The sequence below is a fragment of the Sturnus vulgaris genome, chromosome Z, assembly GCF_052056855.1.
Source record: "Sturnus vulgaris isolate bStuVul1 chromosome Z, bStuVul1.hap1, whole genome shotgun sequence".
In the NCBI taxonomy this organism is placed as follows: Eukaryota; Metazoa; Chordata; class Aves; order Passeriformes; family Sturnidae; genus Sturnus; species Sturnus vulgaris.
The window spans coordinates 42,687,437-42,712,237 of NC_142283.1; the positions used below are offsets into that span (position 1 = coordinate 42,687,437).

General features: G+C 38.5%; 1 protein-coding gene across 1 annotated transcript in view; it reads left to right on the forward strand.

Moving 5' to 3' along the window:
• Positions 1 to 1,062: 1,062 nt before the first annotated feature.
• The window catches only part of FANCC (FA complementation group C), a 74,929-nt gene continuing 51,190 nt past the window's right edge, over positions 1,063 to 24,801 (forward strand). Inside the window, exons 1-4 of the mRNA XM_014869151.2 lie at positions 1,063 to 1,102; positions 16,548 to 16,721; positions 18,280 to 18,367; positions 24,115 to 24,209. Coding sequence (XP_014724637.2) covers positions 16,557 to 16,721; positions 18,280 to 18,367; positions 24,115 to 24,209 — 348 coding nt within the window. The 5' untranslated portion in view covers positions 1,063 to 1,102; positions 16,548 to 16,556. The remainder of the gene's footprint in view (positions 1,103 to 16,547; positions 16,722 to 18,279; positions 18,368 to 24,114; positions 24,210 to 24,801) is intronic.

The following is a 24,801-nucleotide window of genomic DNA, read 5'->3' on the forward strand; positions in this document are numbered from 1 at the left end:
GTTCACTCAAAACAACATTTCTTACTTGCTCTATGTCTGTACTCATACTGATAGTATTTTGGTCACAGGATACAAGGACCTGCTATTTTCAGAAAACTGAAAAGGAGGAAAGGTTTAACATGTTTTGCACTTAGTCTTACCAAAGCGGTAAAGCTGAAGGCTTTTATTAATTCACGGTCAGAGCCCAGGACAAAGCCCGTGGGCAGGCACCTTGTCCTGGGCACTGCCAGCATTCGGTGCATGGTGGCGGAGAAGGCACAGCCCACACTGGGGCCGCCGTGTTCCCGTCACTTTGGTTTCCCCGAGAGCCGCTCCTGAGCTGCACGCTGGGGGTCAGACTGGCTTTGCCCATCTCGCAGGCTCACCCAGCGAGTTCTCCGTGTGCAGGAAAGAGAGTTTCGCCAGGGACCCCCGGGAAGGCACTGGCCCAGAACACCCACACGGCTTCTGTCTGTCCCAGCTCTGGCTCTTGATGTCCTGATGATCTGTCTTGATGTCTTTGAGTCGGGAAGCCAAGTGTGCGGATGGGGCAGGCTGAACCACAGATTCAGAATCAAAGAACCACAGGCAATCCTGAGTTGGAAGGGATTCACCAGGACCTTGGAAGTCTAACTCCTGGCTTTGCACAGGACATTCGCAAAAGTCATACCACGCTGGGCCTGAGAGCCTTGTCCAAACTCCTCCTGAACTCAGACAGGCTCGGTACTGGGAGGCCTGTTCCAGTGACAGCCACCCCGTGCTGAGGTGAGGCATCTCCCCCGGCTTCTCAGCCTGACCCTGACACACGCTCCCAAGGCGGCCCGGCCGCTGTCACGGCTCATCGGCGGGCAGACGGCCACTGCCACGGCCCGGCCGCGCTGTCACGGCTCGCTCGGTGTCAAGGCACGCCCGGTGTCACGGCTCGCCCGGTGTCACGGCTCGCCCGGTGTCACGGCACGCCCGGTGTCACGGCACGCCCGGTGTCACGGCCTGGCCGCGTTGTCACGGCTCACCCGCGGACAGGCGGCCGCTCGCCCCGCCCCGCTCCGCCCCCCGCGCAGGCGCGGCCCGGCCGGCGGGGGCAGCGCGCGAAAATTGCAAGGGAGCGGCGCGGCGGGCGCGGGTAAGCGGAGGGGAGCGGAGTGGAGCGGAGCTGCGGCGGGACCTGCCCAGGCGCTGGAAGGGAGCGGCGGCTTCTCACCCCTGCCACCCCCGCTGGCCGCGCCGCGGTGGTTGCGAGCTGGGGGCTGTCGGGGCGGGAAGGGAGTGCGCTAGTGCGGATCATCCGCCGGGCTCCGAGCCCTCCCCTTCCGCCCCCTTGGGAGCTGGCGGCGGCGAGCCCACCGGGAAGGGGTGGCATAGGCAGCGAGGCGTCGGGCCTGCCCTCCCTGGGGCTTTCAGGTCGGCAGGGGAAGGTGGCCGTGGCGGCGGGGCCGGGCCTGCGCGACATCCTGGGAGCTGCTGCGTGCCCCCCTGCTGCGGGCGCTGTGCTGTCCCTGCCAGCGTGCCCCGTCCGGCGTGGCCTGCAGCACTTCCATGGATCAGCCAGCCCCAGGTTCTCTGGGCAGCCTGTGCCAGCGCCTCATCACTCCCTGGCTGAAAAGCTTCTTCCTAACGGCTAGCCTAAGCTAACTCTGTGTAAGGCCATTACTCCTTGTCCTGTCACTACATGCCCCTGTGAAATGTCCGTGTCCAGCCTGTACAATATTCCCTGTGTCGGTACTATCTGGTACTGAAAACATCTGCAAAGAGAGATATCAACATCTGTGCTCTCTGCGTCTTGCTGTCCCCCTCATTCCAGGGAGGAAACAGAGTGACGAAAGGTCATTTTGTGATATATGTGCAAGATCGGTGCAGCAATAATATGTGGATACCTTCCTAAAAGATTGGTGGAGGGAGAGGAATTTGTTTCTGATTCAGCAGACTTTGCCAACTTTTGTACTGTGCAGTCTGACACACGCATCTGCTGTGGTGGAGGAGCTCCAGTAGTGCAGTCTTTTAAAGAATGCTGTCAGAAAATGTAGCTGGGCTTTTATTTAAACTAAAGATTAGGGAAGACAAATGTCCTGTAAGTGCTGGGAGAGTTTGACGTTTTGGGTTTTGGGTTTGGTTCACAAATGTGGTTAATTAAATTTCCACTCCTCAAAAATTTTCCGAATGGCCATTTTTCATGTGGGAGAATAACTAAAATAACTAAAATGGGATAATGCTCTCACTCTTAGAGTGAAGAATCCTTTAGGTAAAAGTACTGTGATATAACAATCTAGTGATGGGCTTTTGAAAACTAGGAGAATCCTCAGAATTTGGGATTTTTTGTGATATGTAATTAAAGGATCTGAAGCTGTCCCCCATCTCTTTTGTGAAAGGAAAACTTTATTGTCTGCGCCCAATAAATTGAGTTTATGTTCTGAGTTACTGCTTGCTCCATTATTTGGGTTTATGCTCCTCTCCCCTTCTTTGCTCAAGATTGAAAAGTTGTGTCATAAGAATTGATGCGGTGTTGGAAGCAGGGGCGGAGCCATTGCTGAAGGCAGAGCTCGAGGCGCTGCCAAATCCATGGGAAAGGTTGGATTTTGGCGTTGCTGGGAGGGTCCCGTTTGGCGCGGCGGGGCGGGTGCTCACTGCTGCCACCTTCTGGGCAGCGGCGGCGCTGCGGGGCTGGGCCCCTCCGCGGGAATCTCCCTAGGGAATATGGCACTGGGAAAACCCGAGCCGGGTACACATCCCCAAGGGTATCTTCTCGCTTACAAGCATGGATCAAGTTTTGTTAATAACTTCTGTGCTTTTACTCTTAGTTCCTCAGGAAGTGAAATATGTGTGATTCTGCCTCTCCGTGTCTTTGGCTACTAAGGATTGAAAGTGGTAATTTTAACGAAATATAAAAGCAGGATAAAGGTTTTATGATGATTCTATTCCTACATATATTCTAAAATTTGAAGGGAGGGTCAAAGAGAAAGGCTAATATTCCCCATGTTGTTGGGCAGCAGTCCTCCAGGACTGGATCTCCTCCCTTCCAAAGGCAGGCAGAGAAATTTGGAACTATTCAGCTTGAAGAAGAGAAAGTTGTGCAGAGAACTCAGAGCAGCCTTCCAGTATCTGCAGGGGGCCTACAGGGAAGCTGAAAAGGGACTCTTCATCAGGAGCTGTCGTGGTAAGACAAGAGGCAAAGGTTTCAAACTGAAAGAGGGGAACTTCAGGTTGTGTATTGGGAAGAAATTCTTTCCTGTTAGGATGGTGAGACACTGGAACAGAATGCCCAGGGAGGTTCTGGATGCCCCATCCCTGGCAGTGTTCAAGGCCAGGTTGCATAAGTCCTTGAGCAACCCGGTCTAGTGGGCAATGTCTCTGCCTGTGGCAGGGAGAGTTGGGACTAGGTGCTCTTTGAGGTCCATTCCACCTCCGTGGCATTGTGCGATTCTGTGGTTCCATCTGGTCAGCACATGCATATGGACCAGCTGGGCGGGTGCACATGAAATTAACCCCAGGATACCATGGGTAAAAGTGTCATAAGGGACACTGGTGGGATTTGGGGTGATGTTACAAGGAGTTACAGCAACAAAGGATACCCCTTTGGAGACACTGGACACAGTTGTTCTATCAGCGGAACAGCCTTGGGCACTCAGTGTGCTTTGGAATTATAATTTCTTTTCTTTTTCCCTAAGACGTATGTTTCAGTGTACTGCCCTACAACCGTGAAGTTGCTGCTTTTGGCAAAGATATCTTTCAAAAACATTCGGGTGGTGGATCTTGAGAAGGGTGAGAGAGATAGATGAAACAAGTTTTGCCTGAAAGAATAATTCAGAAATTGTTAGAATCCTTTGATATACATAGAATAATTTTTGGCATTTACAGGAAGATGTACATATTGCATGAGATTGTTCCCAAATAAAAATTTTCAATCTTTGATTTATCAGATTTTTTAAAAAATTATTTTAATGAATACGGCATATTTTCTGCCAGCCTGATCTAAACAATGCACAAAAGTATGCCAGATTGTAAAGATCTTGCTATATATAAAAGTGGTAGAACAGCTCTCAAAAATAAAATCTTAAACAATTCAACTTTTACCAAGAAGGGTATTCTCAGACCATGTTTTTCAGTTAATGCTATAATAAATTGCTGTCATTGTTAATGTTATTAATATGAAAACAATGGTAATACTTATTAAAAATCTGTAATTCCTTTCATGCAGCTATGGAAATGAGAAAATTCTTTGTGCTTGAGACTTTGTGGCACGTACCACCAGCTCCCAAGAACACTTTAGGACCATCCAGTTAGTCCACTTTCTAAGTTACAGGAGTGTACAGTATGTTAAATATTATGTCCTTGGAGAGAGACAATAACTTTGCAAGTATTGCAGAATATTTAGAAATTAGTAAGACTTAGTTATGTGTTTTACTATAGAAATAATATTGATTTTAGATGTCTATGACAAATGGCATGTGATGATTAGGGGGTGGAAAATACTCTTTATTAGTATTATATTACTCATAAACTCATTAAACATAAATAATAGATTGATAAAGAGAAATCTCGATTATTTATATTAACAATTATAATTTACTCTTCTGAGTAAATTTCTTTAAAATTTATACAAGAACGCTATTACTCTGTGTAACAATTAAGGGCGGATTCATGTCAGATGCTATTTGTGAGAAGTTTCTGTTAGTTTTTTAACCATCAGTCTTGCATATGGTTGCAGGGTTGTGACATAGTACTTCTCCATGCATTTTGAACTTCCAATAGCAATTTTATTTCTAAGCAATACTGTGGGCTATAGTTTCATAATTTCACTAGTGATGAGTTGTACAGGTATTACTGGACACAGTCTAAAGACAGATCACTTGCTCAGGTGTAATCTGCACAGCATCATTTATGGTAATCTTGCAAAATAAAGCCCACGAGGCTACAGCAGCCAGAGGAACTTTGTAAATCTTTAAGTAGGAAAAAAAAAAAAAAAAAAAAGTAAATTGAGTAAATCTAATGTTGCCAGATATTTGGATTTAGGTTTTTTTGGGGTTTTTTTGTTTGTTTTTTTTTGTTTTGATTTGTTTTTGTTGTTGTTGTTTGGTTTGGTTTTTTGTTTGGTTTTTGGGTTTTTGTTTGTTTTTAAAGTAAACAAGTATATAAGTAAATATACTGTACTTTAAATTCAGAGCAGAACTAATCAGGCTTCTGCAGAGGTGAAACTTAACTATTTTTAGTGATTACTTTAGAATCATGTGTCAGATATGTCAGAAGTGAGAATTGGATTCTTGGGCTTCTGACTCCTGAAGCCAAATTGTAGTGCTGTCCTTCCTCCCTATTAGTAGATTCATTGGACGTGGGTTTTTTATAAATCTTGATTAACTATGTGACAATATTGAAGTATTCCAGATAGGACTGTAATAAGGTATCAACTAAATTGACATATAAGAATGGCCAAGGGGAAGAGGCCAAGAGACATACCCACTAGCTAGTATTTTTTTCTGTGCTGTGCACTGTCATCAACTGACCACATTCATAAGAAGCTCCCTTCCCATAAAATAAGAGAAAAATACAGTTTTAATTTCATGACGGGGCAAAACCGTGAGGTTTTCGTGAATGGATGTGACAGAGGCATTATTGGTAAGTCAGAGGATCCTTTGTAGTGCATTGAAAAGTAAATGCTCATAAAATATCCAGGAATAATTGACTGAAAATTCCACAAATCATTGTCTCATCAATTTGAATGTCAGTTCTCTGTCTTCAGTCTAGATGCCCACATAGCTAATTGTTGCTGTGGTATGAGTTTGAATGAATGACTGAAAGTCTTTGCTCTAGATGTTTCTGAGGAAACTTACCTCTTCTTGTTTGCAAAGAATGAATAGCTTGATTTAATGCCTGTGAATAGCATGAAACCTTGTCAATGGGCTCCAGGGACAAGTATCTGTGGGAGTGTGTTAAGATAATGTACAGCAAAAAGGTGTAAATGTTGATGTGAATGTCATGAAGTTATTTTTATTCTTCTGAAGAATGCATTTTTCTTTTTCTGTCAGGTGTACTTAGTGCCATAAATGCATCTTTATTTTGAAGATTTTATTCTGTGGCTATTTCTGAGTGTGATCAGATGGGGGGGGGAATATAAGACTCTTTTTATGCCAGAAAAGTGCATTCTTTCATTTGCAAGCTTACTTTCACTGTGGACTCTGTGAATACTTTTCACGGATTCTTTTACTTACACTTAGGAAGCAGTCCTAACTAGAGTTCATATAAAGGTAAGTATGTGTAATATAAACTGGAAAGAAAATAGTTTCCTGTGATTCTTGTGTGGCCATTTTCTTTTTGGTGGAATGTTGACCATCATTGCATAAATTGTCATGTCATGCTTGAGGAGCTTAAGGTGAATAATAGATTATTTTTGAGGAAATCCTTGAAAAACAGTGTTTCCTAATAGGCTAGAGTACATGAGACTTACGTGTTTTATCTATTTTTGTAATTGTTTCCTCAGTGACTTTGAACAAATTGTTTTCTATTTGTTCCTCGGCCTCCTTATGCTTATGCAGAAATGCTTTAACTCTGTAGAACTCAGGGATTTCAATGAAAGGTATGTGCTTCATTACTAAATAAATATTAGAGGTTCTTATAAAAATTCTTAGTGTAAGAATTACAACCCAACTGTATGAGTAGCTTTGGATATCAGTATAATATTTTACCTTATGTTCAAATACTTGAGATGAAGAGTTTGGAACATATGTCTTCCTTTCGTATACCTGTAAGCCAGGGGGAAAACTTGAAATTTGCAGTTGCATGGCTATTAAAGAAGCATTGTTGGAAATATGAAGCCCTTTAGTGTTCATTTATTATTTAGTTGAAGGAAGAAAGGCAAGTAGTCATTCTTCTCTGCATATAAATAGGTTGTGTCCCTATTGCTTTCCTTCTCAACCTCCACAGTTTAGCTGGACAAAGATTATGCTCTGTCACGAACATTTTTAGGCTTTCCCCTTGCCTCCTTGTAATTTTAGTACCTACAGGTGGAAGTAAATTCTATTCCTTGATACAGTAATAAAAAGGAGTACACGTTTTCTATGATATTGCGGGTCATATGGGACTCCTCTGATGAGAGGATTAATTTTCTAACTTGCTGTGTACAGTTTAATGTATGTGCTTCTGCTCATGCTTGAGGGAATTACTGTATAGTACATCTGTTAATTGTAGGACTTAAATTTCTCCAAAAAAAGTGCCAAGGATTGGTGTATATGCAGCATCCCCTGTCACTGATAGCTCATAGTATGTAACTGACACTAAATGCTGTTTATTCCATGGTGAAACTTTGAATTAATCTTTACCTAGGGATTTTTTTTCCCAGAGGAACTGGATTTTAAGGAAATAAATTTCTCTGTATTCCGCTCAAGTGGAACATGGTTGAGTGGAATACAAGTTGATAGAAGGGGAGATTGTGTGGTGAGGGAAATTTGGGTGGTTTGGTTTATGTTCAGACCAAAATGGAATAGAATGAACAATTTTGTTGGGACAAAAATAATCTAGTCCAACTGCCTAACCAATTCACAGCTGAACAAATGCTAATTTTGGTATTAAGTGCATTGTCCAAATGCCTCTTTTTAAAGCACTTGACAGGCATGGAGCAAAACCCACATCTGTAGGAAACCTCTTCCAGTGTTTTTTCCACTCTCCTGAAAAGTGGTAAAGAAAGATTTCCCAGTATCCAGTCTGAACATCCCCTGATGAAGTTTTGGACCATTCACACATATCCAGAGTTACTGGATTCCAGGAAATCCTAGGAACAGACCAGCACTCCCTCTCCAGGTGCCCTCCTCAGGCAGCTCTAAGAGCAATGAGGTCACCCCTGAGCCTCCTTCTGTCCAAACCAGACAAACCCAGAGCCCTCAGCTGCTCCTCACAGGATGTGCCTTCCAGCCCTTCCACCAGCTCTGTTGTCCTCCCCTGGACCATCCAAGGACCTTCCCACCCCTGTCAGACTGTGGGGCCCAGCACTGCCCACAGGACTCCGGGTGAGGCCGCACCACGGCTGAATCCAGCAGGATGATCCCAATCACAGCTGGTGATGCTGTGTCTGATGCACCCCGGGATGGGTTTGCCCTCCTGGCTGCCCGGGCACACACTGCTGACTCACCCTGAGCTGCTGCCAACCAGCACCCCCAGATAATTCTTTTTCTGAAGTGTTTTTTTTCTGAAGTGTTCTTTCAGATACTTGAAATTACAGTAGAAGAATCTCTAATATTGGTTTTAAGCTATGCGAGACAGTGGTAACCACATGTAAAAGTTTAACTGAAAAAGCAGAATTTATATTTGGTACAAAAATTGCTCGTTGTCTAGATAACTGTAATTCATTCACTTTGCTTTGGCTTGCATGAAACTTTGTGAGAGCATATTTGCTAGAACTGGGTAATGAAAACGGTATAGTCTGATAACCCAGATAACTGTATTGTGTCAGGTAACCCATGAGATAGGGAGTGATGCATTAGCTGACGGATTTGGTATAGGAGAATGGGTACAAAGAATAGATTTAATCTAACAAGAATTTACCATTATTGCTAAAAGGTCTAATTTTTTTCTAATGTAATTACTTGGTAAGCTCTTATGTGGATGAGCTTCTCACTGTCATGAAAGCTTAATGTGAAATTTAGGCTTCATTAAGACTAACAAAAATTTTGCCATTGATGTAAACAGAACCAGCATTTCATTCCTTTTCTTGTAACCTGCAAAATAAGATCAGACTTATGTAGTGTTTAAGACTGCTGTTATCAGAGACTCATTGATGTGTGATGTTACTGTAACTGATAGTGAGGCTAAAGTGCAATAATCGGACTTTTTGCAAAGTGCTGTAAAAATATTTTTATGTTGCCAGATACCAGAAACAATTCTGCCTTCTGACAGTTGGAGTTTGAAGCCTTGATCAGACCTAATGTCTCTTTCCAGAGTTGCATATTCTTTGCCTAGGAGTTTTAGCTGCAGTTTCCCTTGTGTCATCTTAATTTCCATTGTTGTCACAAAAGTCAGCTGAAAACGAGCTGGGCTAAATGAAAAGACCCTGTCTAGCAAACTAAGTCCAAGGATATTTGAACATTAATTTTCATTAGAGCTATCCCCCCGAAAACTTTGTTCCTCAAGCACTAGGAGTGATTCCTACATTCTAGTGGCCTGAGTGTTACTGAATAGTCTTGTAATGTTTACTATTTAGATTGCAAGACAAAATGCATAAACCTTACTGAGAAAATATATTGAAAGGAGATGTGCTTCACACCCCCTTTCACTCCCTCTCCATTTTTAGAAAACTGTGAAGGTGTGTACTTGTTTGTGCTTCTGTTCATCATGCCCAGGATGAAAATTTTAGCTTCTGCTATATTTTGAGGTATATTGTTGTTACCTCTGTGATGGATCACTTATAAGAGGAAAGCAGTTCACATATGGAAGAGCAAGCAAGGAGTTAAAGGGTGAGCTAGCAGCCCTCTTTAAAAGTCTGGCTTTTGTTCTGGAAGGTTGTGTTGATCTGCTTAACATCAGTGTGCACTGGTCAAATCTGGGATTTGCCTAATTGCCTTGAAACAAATTTCAATTTTGTGCATCCATATGATTCTCTGTCTTCTGATATGGACAACTTTATGTGGGTCTTGCTGGATTTTGTTCTGGCTACTGCTGACATTGAAATTCTTTTAAACTGGGACATTGTATGTTTTGGTACTTTGCCGAATTGCATAGTCTTCTGCCAGAGATAGAAATGTACCTTGCTTTATTGCCTGTTTTCTCCTCTTAAATTTAACTTAAAAAAAAAAAAAAGTACTAGTGGTGTTGAAGTATTAGTAACTTCGTTTTTGTGTTCCTTGCAGGAGTGGCTTCCAGTGGATTGTAATCAGATTTTTTAAAATTCTGTTTGTTCCTAAAAATCCATTATGTGGGCTGGTACTTTCATATTTTGTGTTTGAAAGTATAGTTGATTGCCTTCTTGCCCTGTTAAGATTCATTATGGAAAGGTAACAAATAACATATGTAAAATTCAGTGATATCACTTCTGCTTTCACTGTTCCTGTGGGCAGAAGATAAGAGGTAGCTGGATGTACTGAGATATTATTTCAGCTTTTCCCATTAAAAGGGGTTTTATTATTTATTTTCAAGTCTCTTGAAATGGGATAAGTTAGGGGGAAGATCTGCTGCTACAAGATAAGCTATCAGAACCAGAAAGTTTTAAAATTAATTTTTGCGTGAGGCTAATAAATATTATTTTTGGGGTCATGAAGCCTGATAAATGGAAATCACAGAATATGCTGAGTTGGAAGGGACCCACAAGGATCACTGAGTTCAACTCCTGTCCCTGCACAGGTCACCTCAAGAGTCACACCATGTGCTGAGAACATTGCCTAAAAGCTTGAACTCTGTCAGGCTGGTGCTGTGACCACTGCCCTGGGGAGCTGTGCCAGTGCCCAAACACCCTCTCGGTGCAGGAAAGCTTTGTCATGATCATACGATCCTTTTGTGGGGAGAGGGAGATGGAATGTTTTCAGACCGTCTGAGAAAGGGAGGTCTTGTAGGAATCCCAGCAAAGCTTGCTCCCGCAGGGCATCAAATCTTCTCTAGACCTGCAGAGCAACAGAATGCAACTGGAAGTATCATTTTGCAGTTTGCAATGATACTCAGATGAAACCTGTGCAAGATGTTTAATATATGTGCTGTCCACAAATTAGCCCTGCTACGGGCCACAGTCACTTAAACATGAAAACTGAGCTTTTTTTCCTGTGAGACCTGATAATGCAATTCAGAAGGCAACTCTATTAAATTACCAATTATCAGAGTAAATAGAAGAAACAAATATAGAGCAGCAAAATAGAAGAGTTAATTACTTTCTCCAGCAGAATTTTTTGTCTAAACATTGAATGATAATGTCAGCCATCTGGTTGACAGCTATCTAGTTTGCCAGATGTCACAGGTTGCTTAGCGGGTATTTTTTTCCTTTCTTTTGGCAAGATTGTGTCCTTTGATTTTATTTTCAGGGGAAGATGTAGTAGCACACAATTTGTTTTAATTTGGAAAGTGTGCATGTTGACAGGCAGTTTTCTATAATAGTTGTTTTTTCTTGCTTGTAAAATATCTGTGAATGTAGGCACGAAGAGAAATAGACAAACTTGTTTCTATGTGAAAATTTACTAAATAAAAAATGAACACTAATCAACACTGCTTGTAAGCACACTAGTCTAAAATGAAGATGAAAGTTATTCTCTCAATTATTCTTGGCTGCTGGACAGTATGTGTAGATTAGACTTAATACCAACCTATAAACCAGCCTGTGAAGCTAATTTCTCAGCAAGGTGTACTGGAAAAGAAGACGACAGGAATAGATAATGTATTTTTTTAATTTTCACATAGTCTTTATTACTCTTGGGCCTTTCTAAGTTCTTTTTAAAAATTGCTTTTTTCCTAATAAACTATTTTCTAAATTTTTTGGGGGGGGGCTGGTAACAGATTTTCTCTAAAGTAGGAAATAAATTATGATTGCACTTACTTCCTATCTAAGTATGTATTAAATTTTCTTCTGTTCTTGGCAAGTAGAAGGAGATTTGTCAAGGTGAAGTTGAAAAATATACTTGAGAACAAGGTAAAGAAATAGATATTTGATGTAGAGAAGTAATAAATGAGAAAATAGTAACAATGTTCAGGATAATTGCTACTTTTTTTTTCCTCTTGGCAAAACCTCAGAATATCCATTAGGTAGTAAATTTGTGACATATCATAAACTTTGAAACACTGAAAAAGTTCATACTCTTTCATTTCTTACTGTTCCAACTGTACTGTATCACAATCAAGTTAAGGTGATTAAGGAGTCAAAATGATCATATCCTTAGTCAAAATGATGGTATCTTTTGATTATATAATATACTGAAGTACTTAACTAGTATCTAGTCTCCTAATTGATAATATTAATCTCCTAATATCTCTTAGAGTAATACATATGCACAAAAGGACTGTTCTACTGCTTTTGTAAACATCAAAACTCCTTAAAAACAGTTCGGAATTTGGGATGTATATTTATGTGTTTTGTCATCTTAATGGTGACCTGTTCTGCTTGGGCCCTTCGGCCCTGACGTTGTAAGAGTATTTTTAACTGTTTTTTTATTTTATGTTTTTCTCCATAAGCTAAGGATTGCTGGTGGGTAGAATTTGAGAGGAGGAGGAAGAGGAGGAGGAGTTGAAAGTAAAGTGTTCATTTGGAGCATGGAGCTACTTATCATTGATTCAAGGAAAAGTGAGAGCTTTATACCTTGAATTCAAGTTTTAGTCATGTTCATTTAGAATGCTCTGACATAAGGCGATGTCGTACCTTAACAGTATCTCAAAGATCCTTTTACTTAAAAAGCTTTATTTAAATTTAGCAGCTGAATTTACAAGATTAAAAAGAAGTGAAGTCATAAGAGTTTAGTTGCAATTTTTGTGAACCTACTAATGCCATATTTGGAGACTTTGCCTCAAGGTCTGTTAACAAAAGTTAGTGACTAAAGTGGTATGTTTCAGGCGCTATCCAGATAGCGCACTTGACAGAATAAAATTCCTCGTCAGAAATGCTGCCTTTAACTTCTGAAAGGTATAATGATTACCCTCATACCAGAGTTCCCTAAGGTTCCATGTGCTTGAAAGTATGAGGCCATGAGGGTTTAACTGGAGGTTCTCAGAGAAGATGTCTAAAGACTTCCCTGTTCTTTCTCGAAGTAAAAGACACTGTAAGATGATTCACAATTAATCTGGCTTCTGAATGTGCCGTGTTGTGGAGAATACAGTCATAAATGAGAAGCAGTTTTAGATTTTCAGCAGTTAAAATAAAAGGAGTCCTTAATAATGGAAAAGAATGGAAATTAACCTGAAAGAAGCTTTAGAAATATACTTGTCAGTATTGTAAATCAAATTCCTGTAGCTCTTCTAGTATGTTCTATATAATAGTGGGATCTGAACATTTAAATTACCTTTGATTAACTAACAGTTTTCTATTTCTCTGGCTAATAAACTATATCCTGTGATGGTTTTTGGGATTAAATCTGTGTCTCTGGTATGTTTACTTTTTAATCAGGTTATTTATACATTCAGTAACTTTACTGTGTGTTTTCCAGTTGTTGGAAACACCTCTTTTTGGGGTGAAGACAAAAGTAAGCTATGTTAATCAAACTGCTCTTTTCAGGACTACGTGCTATAGTTAAAGTAAACGATCAATAAAATAACTATTTAATTGGAAACTTCCAGTGAAAACAAACAAGTACAGCTTAAAAATCATGCTATTAGAAACAGAGCACTGTTGGAAATAGTGTGGAATAAGTGGTGTTGTAATGCTGAAAATCTTAATGTATAGTGAATTAATCACATTCTTGATCAAGGGTAAATTGAAGCACATAGTAAATGCTAAATAAGGGCCAGTGGCCTATATGAATAGAGCAGCAATTCCTAGAAATGCCACTTAATTGTATTCTTCTGTTGATCTCAGCATAATTTTGTAAAAAATGTACATTGTTGGTATTCCAAAATAGAGAGCAGCAATGCCTTTAGCATTTTGGTGATTATAATTCTTGGAAATCTACATTCAGCCCTGAGATGAGTTCAGTGGATTGGAGTATGGTACTGATAACGCCAAGGTTGTGGGTTCCATTCCCACGTGGACTGTTCCCTTAAAAGTTGGACTAGATGATCCTTCTGGGTCCCTTCCAACTCAGAGGATTCTGTGACTGTGTAATAGTTGCTGAAAGGTGTTCTGCTACCATTGAATTGGCAACAATTGTTCTTGTCCAAAGCTTTACAGAAGTGTGCAACCCTTCCCCCCTGCCCCCCTAGAAAAGTGCAAAGATCTTTACCAGTCGCTCTAAATGATTTATTCCAAACATGACATCTTCTCTTTATTATAAGGATCATTTGTTCCTTATTGCTGATAGAATTTTTAGCCATTACAGAAAATTAATTGCACAGAAAAACACATCTTTTTGTCCTTTTATCTACTTTGGAAATGCATATAAAACTGACTCCTCTATTTTTTGCCCATAAATGTATCCATGAATTGAGCATTAAACTGTAGCTAAAATTTCTGAACTCTGTGTTAGAAACAGAGTGGTGTTTAATTTTCATCAGAAAATTATGCAAAAGGATTAAGTCGAGGACTGATCATTCTTAGGATGAGTTCTGAACCCTAGATTGTATAGTTGGAGTTTTTTTGGTCCAGGTCCTTTGTGCTTTCATGCAACAAGGTGAGGGTTTTGAATAGCACCGAACACAGAGCTTCTTTGTCTTGTGTGTGATTATTGCAAGCCTGTTGGTGGGAGAATACTTTTCTCATCTCCAAGATATTCACATGTTTTAAGGGAATTAGCTATCAGAAACAGTAAAAAATGCACACTTGCAGTTATCAGCATAGAGAAATACACTTCTAAGATTTTCTTTCACTTATGATTTGTGCTGGTTTTTGTTTGTTGACTTTTTTTTAATAGCAGTACTTGAAAAAAAATAATGTGCAACTCAGTCTTTCTTTATATGGCAACAGCTCTGGACCAGTTAAGGAACTGACAAGGAGTCTCACTGGACCAGCAATCCAGTTTATTTAGCTGTAATAACCAGGGAGATAAAACACCTTTCTTATTGGAGAGCTGGGATCTCAGAATTCTGGGAAGAGTGATGCCTGTGCCAGTCTGGACACTGGGGTAGTAGCAACAGGTACCCAGTATATTATATTAGCCTGCTTGATTTGCTTTTCTTGAATTCTCAATTAATACTTAATCAACTCGTGACTGGCCCCAAAATGCTGGAGTTTTTGTGCTTCCTCTTTTTTTGATTGTTTTATTTTTCCTTTTAATCTCCGTTCGTGAAAGTTGTAGGAGCCATTTTATTAGGCAATTGATTTTTCAGTTATTTGGGAGGATTGATCTTGTCTGGGAACATCAAGTAGGCTCATTAATTTAATCAAGTGTGTTAGTTCACTTCCTGGCTTTAACTTGTTCTAAAGGTCTTTCTTATGTCCCTGTGGTGATAGAAGTGTTTGGTGGCTGATTGCTGCTGGGACCCGTGTCTCTCCAGCCAGCTCCTGCGATGGAGTGTCTCGAAGTGTGTTTTGAGACTCCCAGGAGATCAGTAAGATCTTGGCACTGCACAGATCTCTTAAGAGCTCTGCTGACAGCAGCAGTTGCAGACAGAAATGGGAGTTGTATTAACACAATAGCAGTGGATTTGCTTACTTACCTTTAAACAAGTTTGGGGCAAATACACATTGTGCACTAGCAATCCAACAGCTTAACCTCAATTTTAATTTCCCCGTTTTTGTTTTTTTATCCTGGACAAGATCTGAACTTAAATGATAGTTGTGATTCACTAGGGGTTATTTATTTATGTATTTATTTATTTATTGTCATAGAAATGAAACAAGTTTATTAATTATCTTCAGATTTTTATCTGGCTCAGATTAGCATGCTATACAAATCCTGTGTTTGTAAGGGTTAGCTGTATAAAGCAAGCTCGGTTTGAAGGGCTGCTGTGGAGGTTTATTTTTTTTGTTTATAGCTCGCAAAGATACATATTCATTTGTTTCTCTGGCATCTATGAGTGTCTGAATTTGTCTCCAAGTGTGCAACAATTCATTTCTGAAAATTGGCACCACATCCTGTTAATTGACAGTTGTCTTAACAGTTTTGACAGAAAGAACAATGATTGAAAGGCTGCAAGAGCTCATTTGGTCTTTCAGCCTAAGATGTATTTCTTTCAGAGAGATTTAAAGGTTGTTGTACTGCCTGCTGTGCTATTATCTGTCCTTCTGTCGAAGAAAAATATAACAGCAAAGCATAAGAAAGTGTGTGCTCTTTTTTGGTATCTTTTACTGGGGCAGTTTGGTTAGATTTTAATGTTCTGGCTTGGAGATAGTGCTTATCTCTCAAAGACCAAATATTTTAGACTGAAGTGTGCCACAGGATGTAGATTATTTATGGTACAGCTTTCATTCAGAGTTATATGTAAAGCTGCATACATTTTTTCCCTCTTATTTGTATGGTATACAAGGAGAAATAGAACTGAAATATTAAGTTTATTACTTTAGAATATTAGTTTCTATTAAGGAGAATGCTCCTTTTTCACATAGAACTAATGATCAATTACAAATAAAAAAATTACCATGAGCACAGTCCTCCTAGTGCCTTTTGTTTTGGTTGAGCCTTATTTTAATACTTTCATTTATCTTGGAACACACATTTTTAGTTTTTCATCATGCATAGTATTTGAAACAAATGCATGCTCAAATTATTCTAAAATTCTGAGTGAAATATTGATGATGATAAATTTATATATGAAAAGCCTGAAACGCATCTGGTTGTTACATTTATTCTAAGATAATTTACTGATTTCTGTGCCCTCTTTGCTACTTTGTCATGATGGAGTTATTAGTTTAATTTCTTAATATTACAGATAAGATTGATAGCCTTATGAGATGTAAACACAGGCACTCCCTACACCCTGTTCTATTGTGCACACAAAAAACATAGCAGAAATCCCTCTTTGTATATTCATTTTTGGTTTGAAGCCAGTGTTCAGTGCTGCCTGATGTGGAGTTCAAATCTTTTTTTCAGGATTGTGGAATGGCTGAGAACACTACAGTGCCCAAACTGAACTTTGAATACTGGTTGGATAAAGCTATTGAATGGGGTCAAGCCACTACGTTGGAATCCCAGAAAGATGTGTGCCTTCACTTGCCCCAGCTCCAGGAATTTCTACATCAGCTTTATGAAACAATAAAACATTTGGTAAGTGACTTTATAGGAGGAAGAGTGACCTGTTTTGGAAGAGGTTCTCTGAAACAGTCTGCATCATGTTTGACAAAACCAGAAGCTAACAGTAGCAAAAAGGTTTGTCTTGTTGACCTCAGGTACTGCTGGATCAGAGAGGCAAACTGGGGAAAGAATCACAGGTAATACAAACAGGAGTGTGCTTCCTGTTTCCCTGAATTATTGTGAAAGGAGCTTTTTTTCTTCTTGATTGGTTGATGTCACATGAAATTTCCCAGCCAGTGCTCTAGCCTCTTAACAAAACTCTTTAAATAAACAAGAATTTGATTCTGGTTGTCAGGTCATAAATTGGAAGATTTAAAGGCCTCAACATGCAAAACTGTAACTGATCCTTTAAATCTTAGAGGGTCTGCTGACATGTTAACCCCAGTGTTATGGCACACACAATGAATTCTAGCAGCATAGTCAGACCACTGGCATAAGCTGCTGCCTGTTCTATTTATTAATTTAATTACTGTCTTCACTCACTTGAGTAAAAGTAACTGTTCATGTTTAGTTGCTAATGTGTTTTTCTGAGCATCACTTTTTCAGTGTATATATTCAGTACAAATAGCTCTAGAAATAATACTATACTGCATTATGGCACAAGGGTTGTTTCTTACAGATGTTTTTGGTTTTTTTAAATATTATTATCTGTAGACTGCAGAGTGAGGTTTGTTCCTGAACTGACTTTTAATGTTAAATTTTAAGTAAAAGGTTTTGGGGGAGTGGAGTTCTTCCCATATTTGTATTTACTTTTCCTTAGTGGGGGAAGAAAGCATTGCTGCATAATGTAATACAAGGCATGGCCAGAAATGGACCTTGTGAATGTGGCCCCAGAAACTCTTGGTCTAGCTCAAAATATGAGACAATGTAAGGAATTTATTGTAGTAGCAGGAGATGGTTATCATTCCTGCTATTTGCATGTTATCTAAGCAAAGCACTATTTTTCAAAGCCTTCATTTATTAGACAGTAAAGCTACGAAAATGGAAAAGTAAGATTGATTACACAGGATTGTATATAAATCATGTTGTCTATTACTTTTATGGTGAAACTTATTTCTTTTTGGTTAGAAGTTTGATGTCAGTTTGTTACTGGCTAGTCATTAAGTAAGTTAATAGTAACAAAGATAATTTTAGGCCATAGTAGGTGTTAATTTCTTCAGAAACTGTGAGACAGTGTATTATAACAATGACAATCAACAAAAATATATGTTAATTAGGCTTTTAATGCAATGAAATCTTATACTTGCCAGTTACTAATACTGATCTGCTTGCTGGGTGTGAGGCAAACGAACAAATTTTCTAACATAGCTGAGTATTAGGTAAGGAAATTATGTAAGTTTTAACTTACTTGAATGATGACATTATAGCAAATTTCCATACCTGCAGATGTTTTTCTTTGAGAGCATTTCACAGTAAAGTCTTTTATATTGCAATTTGCAGTAATGTGTATGTATCATTAATGGTTCTCTTAAGCTGCTTTTGATGTGCTGTGTATTTACTTTCTTTTTTTTTGTTTGTTTTTATGTTTTAGCAAGGTTCCACTGTAGCAATCCAGCAGTTCCCTTTAATTGGACAGCTTCTCGGAAGGCTCTGTTGGAATCCTTTTGTTATAGGATATGGTAAGAATGTGTAAAGATACTTCTGCAGCGGTTCCATAAAATTTATTCTACAGAAATTAGGAAAATATGAGTTGTAATATGAGTTTTCCATAAAAACACAGCATTCTTTTTTTACTGAAGTAAAATTTTGAGATGAAAAGACAATCAGTGTTATTTAAAATATATGGCCTCCAGAAATGTTAAATTCACTTTTGGATCTAATTAATTCCATGGTTTAGTTACAGAATCTTGGCTTGGGACCAGTAGGTTTTAAACCCAGTGAGTGTTTATGTTCATCATGATTTCCGTTCTCATTTTTTGTTGTATTGATTACATTTTGTTGGAGTCTCAAAAAGTACAAAATCTAGTGCTTCAAATTGCTCTCAATAGAAGCTTCTTTCCATATGTATCAGAATATTCTATTATATATGCTAAGATAAAAAAACCTTTTCTGATATGTGTGTTTTGTGATTAGTCTATATTATGGTTGCATTTGTTTTTATTGAATCCTTACGTTGTATTTTCCCCATCTCTCCATGCTTTACTAGTGGAAATGCACATAGCATCTAAATTATAACACTAAATTAGTAACATAGGAAAAAGGCATGTGAAAAAACGAAATGCTCTTACTGGGGGTGAATATATTTGTGGGTGAGAATATAGAAGAGAAAATAAATTTGGCACAGCAAACTGTTGGGAGGGAGGAGACACTCCTTGTGCTATGTCATAAACAGCTCTAACACATTTTCCAGGAACTGAGATGTTAAAATTTTGATAAATTACTTGGGATCTCATTTAGGCAGAAAACTGATTCTGAGCTTCTCTGTGAGCCCCTTGAAATAACTTTTTGTCAGTCTTTTGCTCTTATTACAACTACAAATAAAAAAAAGAAAAGAAATAAAAAAGCAGAGAAAAGAAAAAATATATAACCTTATGTCTCTTCTGCTTTATGCTTCCTTTTGGGGAAATACAGAAGAGGGCAATTTTTTTTTTTTCAGCCAGAAGGGCTTATTAAGTCGAGCACAGCATACATCTTCCATTTTGGCTTTGTCTTCTAGACAGCTCCAAGCACAGGCAAAATGGACTTGTCTGTAAAACACATAGTAGATGAGTGTAATGTCAGCACTTCACCTCTGAAAGGAAAATTTGGGAAGGAACCATAGGTTTAAATGTCGACCACTTTTGCAGAGCAAGAAATGTGTGCTTTTTGAAAATTCTTTTCATACTTTACAGACGTATTTTTACAATGGAGAGGTTTCCCTTCTAATCATAGTTTTTGACTATGTTGGTAACCATTGATATTTGCCGTTACACATACACTTTGCTTCTAAGTTTTTGTTTGGAATATGCAAGTCTTCAGATGATCTGTTTTTCTGAACTGTACATTGTGTTATGGAAAGTAGCTTCACCTATATTTCTCATCAGAGTTGAAAGCCATCTGTGTCTGCTTTTGGCTCCTTTTCACAAAACTCCCAGCAATGCATTCTTGGTTTCCTCTACTTCTTTCCTCTTTTTTGTGTTCCTTCAGCCTTTTCTGAAGCTGCAAAAGCACTTTTTCTGCAAGTAGGTCATTACTTCTGAAGTTTGCTTGACAATGAAGTCTTACAAGTTTGCTCCAAGTGGCAAGCAAGCCAATTCAGAGAACTTTACTTGCTCAAAATGGAATCCTTCATTTTAATGCATGAACATTTTCTGACATCAATAGACCTGAAGATGTCTGCTTATACATTCCCACCACTTCCTCTTCTTAGAGCCACCTGAGCACTCTTTGGACTGGTGGCATTTTAGATTCAGCAGTTTTTCATTTTGTTTGGCACTGGTTCTGAAGATATTCTTAAAGATGGTGCTGGCTATAGCAGATGCTGACTCTCAAGTGGGTTTCATGTAATTTCTCATTTGGATAAATAGCTCATTCAAGCATGTGTCTGAGACCAGACCACCCTCACAGAAGAAGGAACTAATTTTGTTCAATTCAGTCTTTCATACTAATAAATGGAGAAGGAAAAACATTATACTTTTGCATCATGTCCAAACCACAATACCTGTCATCTTAGATGGATAGTTGGTGCTGGAAGCTGACATGGCTGACCACTCAGTGCAGGAAGCATAGTCTCTGAGGGAAAATAATCTCCTCATAAACACTCCTGAAGAGGAGGTGAGCAAGTTAGCCTTATTTAGAATGCTAATGTGAGGGAAGCACGACTGAAGAAAATCTCATGGCTGTACTTGTGGTCCTGAACCACAAGGGATACATCAGGAATTCAGTCTTGGTTAGGAACTCTAGTGGTGGTGGGGCTTTTTTTGTTTTGTTGCTGGAGGTTTTTTGTTTTGGTTTCGGTTTTTTTTGTTTTGGTTTGGTTTGGTATTTTGTGTATTTTTTGTTTGTTTTTGTTTTGAGGGTGTTTTCTTGGGGGGGAATTGTTGCTCTTTGGGTTTTTTTTTGCTGTGCTGTGTGATTATCTTCTCAGTAGAACCTTTCTGGTTTGAGTTTTGAGACCAAATGTCTTGAATCCCAAACTAATTCTATGAAAAGGAGATTTTTTTGGTGGCTCTCTGTCAGTATATTTGTGTGAGTATGCAAGCTTGGGAATGGATTAATTTTCACAGAAAGTTCAGCTTTAGCTAATTCACATTTTTTGATCTGTTTCAATAAAATTGTACAACAAGCTCTAAAAACAGTATTTCTGGCTGTAAGGTCGGGGTTTTCTTTCTTCTATCTGGCCACAGGGTATTTATAAACTGAATGGGCTTAGGGTGATTGAGACTACATATGAGAAAACCATACCTTTTTGTTCTTTGTTTCTGTTTTTTTGCAATTTTTTTTTGTTGTGAGATTTGCAGGAAAGAAGTACAATATGATCATGAAGGTTTGGACTTTTGACTGGCTGGTTGGTTTGAGGTGTTTCAGTTATTTTGTTTGTTTCTTTCTTTCTTTGGTGTTCTTTTACCTTTTTTTGCTTGGTGGTTTGTTTTTCTTATTTCCTTTTTTTTTTCCAAAGCAGCTTCCAAGCTGTCTAAAATTTCCTACAGAAACCTTTTATTCCCTTTGTTGGAATACAACATTAACCTCCCCAAAGAAGTCCGGTATATAGGTGGTAACCTTTTTTGAGCTTAGAGGTTTTCAGTTTTATTTCTGTGGGTGTATTAACTAGTTATTTGGGTATTAGGCAGCCTTTTATGCCATAGTAGGATCAAATTTGTATTTGTTTGTTTGTATCCTGATAATGCTTTTCAGTGTGTATCATGATGCTAGGTTTTCCATGGAGATCACAGTTACTAGAAAACTGCAAGGAAAAAATCCACCAGTAGGTTTTCTATGGCTCTGTGTTTAGTCTTTTGATATGATTATCTTTTGCAGCTGCTGTAATTATTTTAAGATCTGTCTTAATCTTCCCATCTTTCATCTCCTGTTCCAAGGCAGCTGTGAAAACAGTGAACCAAGAGTTTCCCTCAGAGTGTGTCATGGGGTATATCAGCAAGAGGATTGTATGGGCCCTTTTCCTGTTTTTCACAGATCTATGGGAGGCTACCTCAGTTTTGGTCAAAAAAGTAATTTTTTGAACTAGGAAAATCTGAAGTGGTACCAGTTCCTTGTTTTTTGGAAACTTTTGGCTTATCTATGAGTATAGGTTGGTTTCACTGGGGATGAAATTTGAATCCATCTGTGTTAATCTATGTAGACTCATTATGCTGGCAAAGGGTGCCCACTCAGTTTATCTAGGCTTTGTTTTCTTCATTTTAGCTTTCATCATACTGATTTGCATTTCTGACAGGCAACAATACATGCAACGTATTTTACAGTATGCAGCAAATCATCCTATGTAAAAAAAAAATCTTCTCATCCAGAAATCTATTCATTTCTTCACCTCTTTTCTTAATTTTTTTCAAAAGAAAACTAAAATTCAAATAAAATTACTTATTGATGTATTGTATACGCTGTAAACTGTGAGTCAAAAGAAGAAATGCTTGATCTATGTGTATGCTGGTTGAGATAAGAAGTTTGGACTTGATGTTTTCTTCCCTGTCTTTTTCTATGTAATTTATATAATTGAAAGGTATTCCAAAAGCCAGACTTTATAATCAGGCAATACTAATATTTTAGTATTAGTAATTAATAATGTTTAAAATCTTTATTTTCCAAGAAGGAATTGGCTATGAGTTAGAAATTTAAACAAATTAACCGCTCTTTGTTTATTTTTTTCCTCACAGATAATGTCATAGCAGTTTAGAAGGAAGGTGTTTTTGAAGGAGATAATTGTCTATTAGTGCTGATGTCTGAATGCCAGTTGGATATAATCAGAGTTTAAGAACTTCTGCTGAGCAGTATGCAAGATGTGTCGTTTGACGTCAGGATTACAAAACCTAGGAAATTATTAGCCTTGTAAAAATCCATATTAAAACAAGTCCCCAAACATACAATGGCTAAATACCCCAAACTGTGGTGGGTTAATAGTGTATGCTGGGGAAACCATTCCTGTTGCAGAGATGTTAGTCAGTGGGAGGTCAGTAATGGCCTCTGGGCTTGTTGGACATTTATTAAGGAATACTGGTTTAAATCACTGTTAACGTCTCTGGTCACCTGGTGAAAATACAGGCATTACTTAATGGACCTTTTATTTTTTCCTCAGGCTTTCCCAACAAAACACTTCTAAATAATACTGTTAATTACATCCTGGATAGCAAATACACAGAAAACAAAAGAAATTTCTCATTCAGCTTGATAAACAAATTGTGTCATAATATAATTTCTAAAACTGGTAGTATCACTTATTTTTATTATTTTTAACAGGAAGCTTATTGCTTGCTAAATGAATATTATGCCTGAATTACATCGGGTTTTCAGAATTTTCATTTCATTTCACACAGTTTTGTTCTGGCATTAAATTCACTGTAGAACATCTTGGTATGTGCCAAAGAACATTAGGAAAAAAAACCCAAAGCCTATTGAAAAACAAGTTGTGGGAAATAGTAATGAGTTAAATGGCTCTTCAGCTGCTTACTTCAGATAATCAGCTCCTCTCTAATAATATCTGTGCATCTGAGCAGTGAGAGTTAATGCTCATTTTATAGTAGGTTCTTAAAGAACTCATTTCAAACAGTGGTATAGAATTGAATAAAACCCAATCTGATCCTAAACACAAAATCGGAATAGGATTTTTTTGCATCATCATTTAGCTATTCTACTGCCTGCAGAAATGTCATTTTCCTGAGGCATGGAGACTCTTCCTGTATTTTTACAGAGAACTTGGTATTTTGCATTCTAGTTATGAATGATTTCATACTACACAAGGTTTAGTTTTTCCTAGTGAGCATACTTGAGTTGTGCAAGCTTTAGGCACAATGTAATGAACTATTTTACTACTATTGACTATTGTCTATTATTCATTATATTATTTAGATACTGAGTTGAAGGTTCCTTGAAGGTAGCTTCAGGTATTATTTACATGAATTAATTACTAGGTCCTGCAAATTTCTTAAGACCATCTAACTATTGTATAGATTCTGATACTGATTTCTGATACAAAGTATAGATACTTTGGTATCTTTTAAACTGCTCTTGAGGGAAATGATTGCACAAGATGTATATAGTGATTAACGTTAAATCTGTGGTAGGAATCTGGTAGAATAGAAGCACCATGAGTTGAAGCTGATCTATAGGGCCTCAATTTTGAATGAATAGGGATTGTTGTGTGTAATTCTGTCTGTGTTTTGTTTGGGTTTTTCTTTTCCCTCTAAGTGTATCTTTATTTGCTTTTTTTTCCCTACAGACGAAAGCCAGAGGACTCTAATGTGGTGCTTATGTTGTCTGTACAGCAGTGAACCACAGAATGCTGTGGAACTGAAGGCCAACAGCTGGATACGGGTGAGTGAATGAATCCTTCCCAGGGCTGCTTCGAATTTAATTGATGATTCAAAGGTGCTACATCTATAGCATAGACACACTGTCATTCTGTCATTTAAGAAACTGCTCCAAACTCAACTTGCATACACATTGTGTTGAAGTGTATATGATTCTAATTATAACACAGTCAATGTTATTCTCCTTTTAAATCTTAAAAGGATGAGGCATTTTACATTTGATAGTTTTGATACTCTTAACCTCCTGTATTAACCAGGTCTAGTATCCTTGAATAATGAGCAGCAACCTCAAATGAGAAGGGAAGCAAGTATTGTTATTAAAAATAAAGAACCTTTCAATTAGGATAAAATAAATAATCTGGAAAAAATGCCATGGTTTGTTTTGAATACAACTTATATTTGTTCTGTAATTCTATTTTTTTTTTGGTTTTGTGTAATCTCCTGCCTATGAAGAATTTAATTGTATCCAAACATTCTTCAAAGACAGTTGGAGAGGGATGGAGCAGTGCTTGTGTGTGGATTTATATTTAGAGACTTAAAGAATAATGAATCTCGAACTTTAATCCCAAAATTAGGGTTTTGCATGGCACATCCGT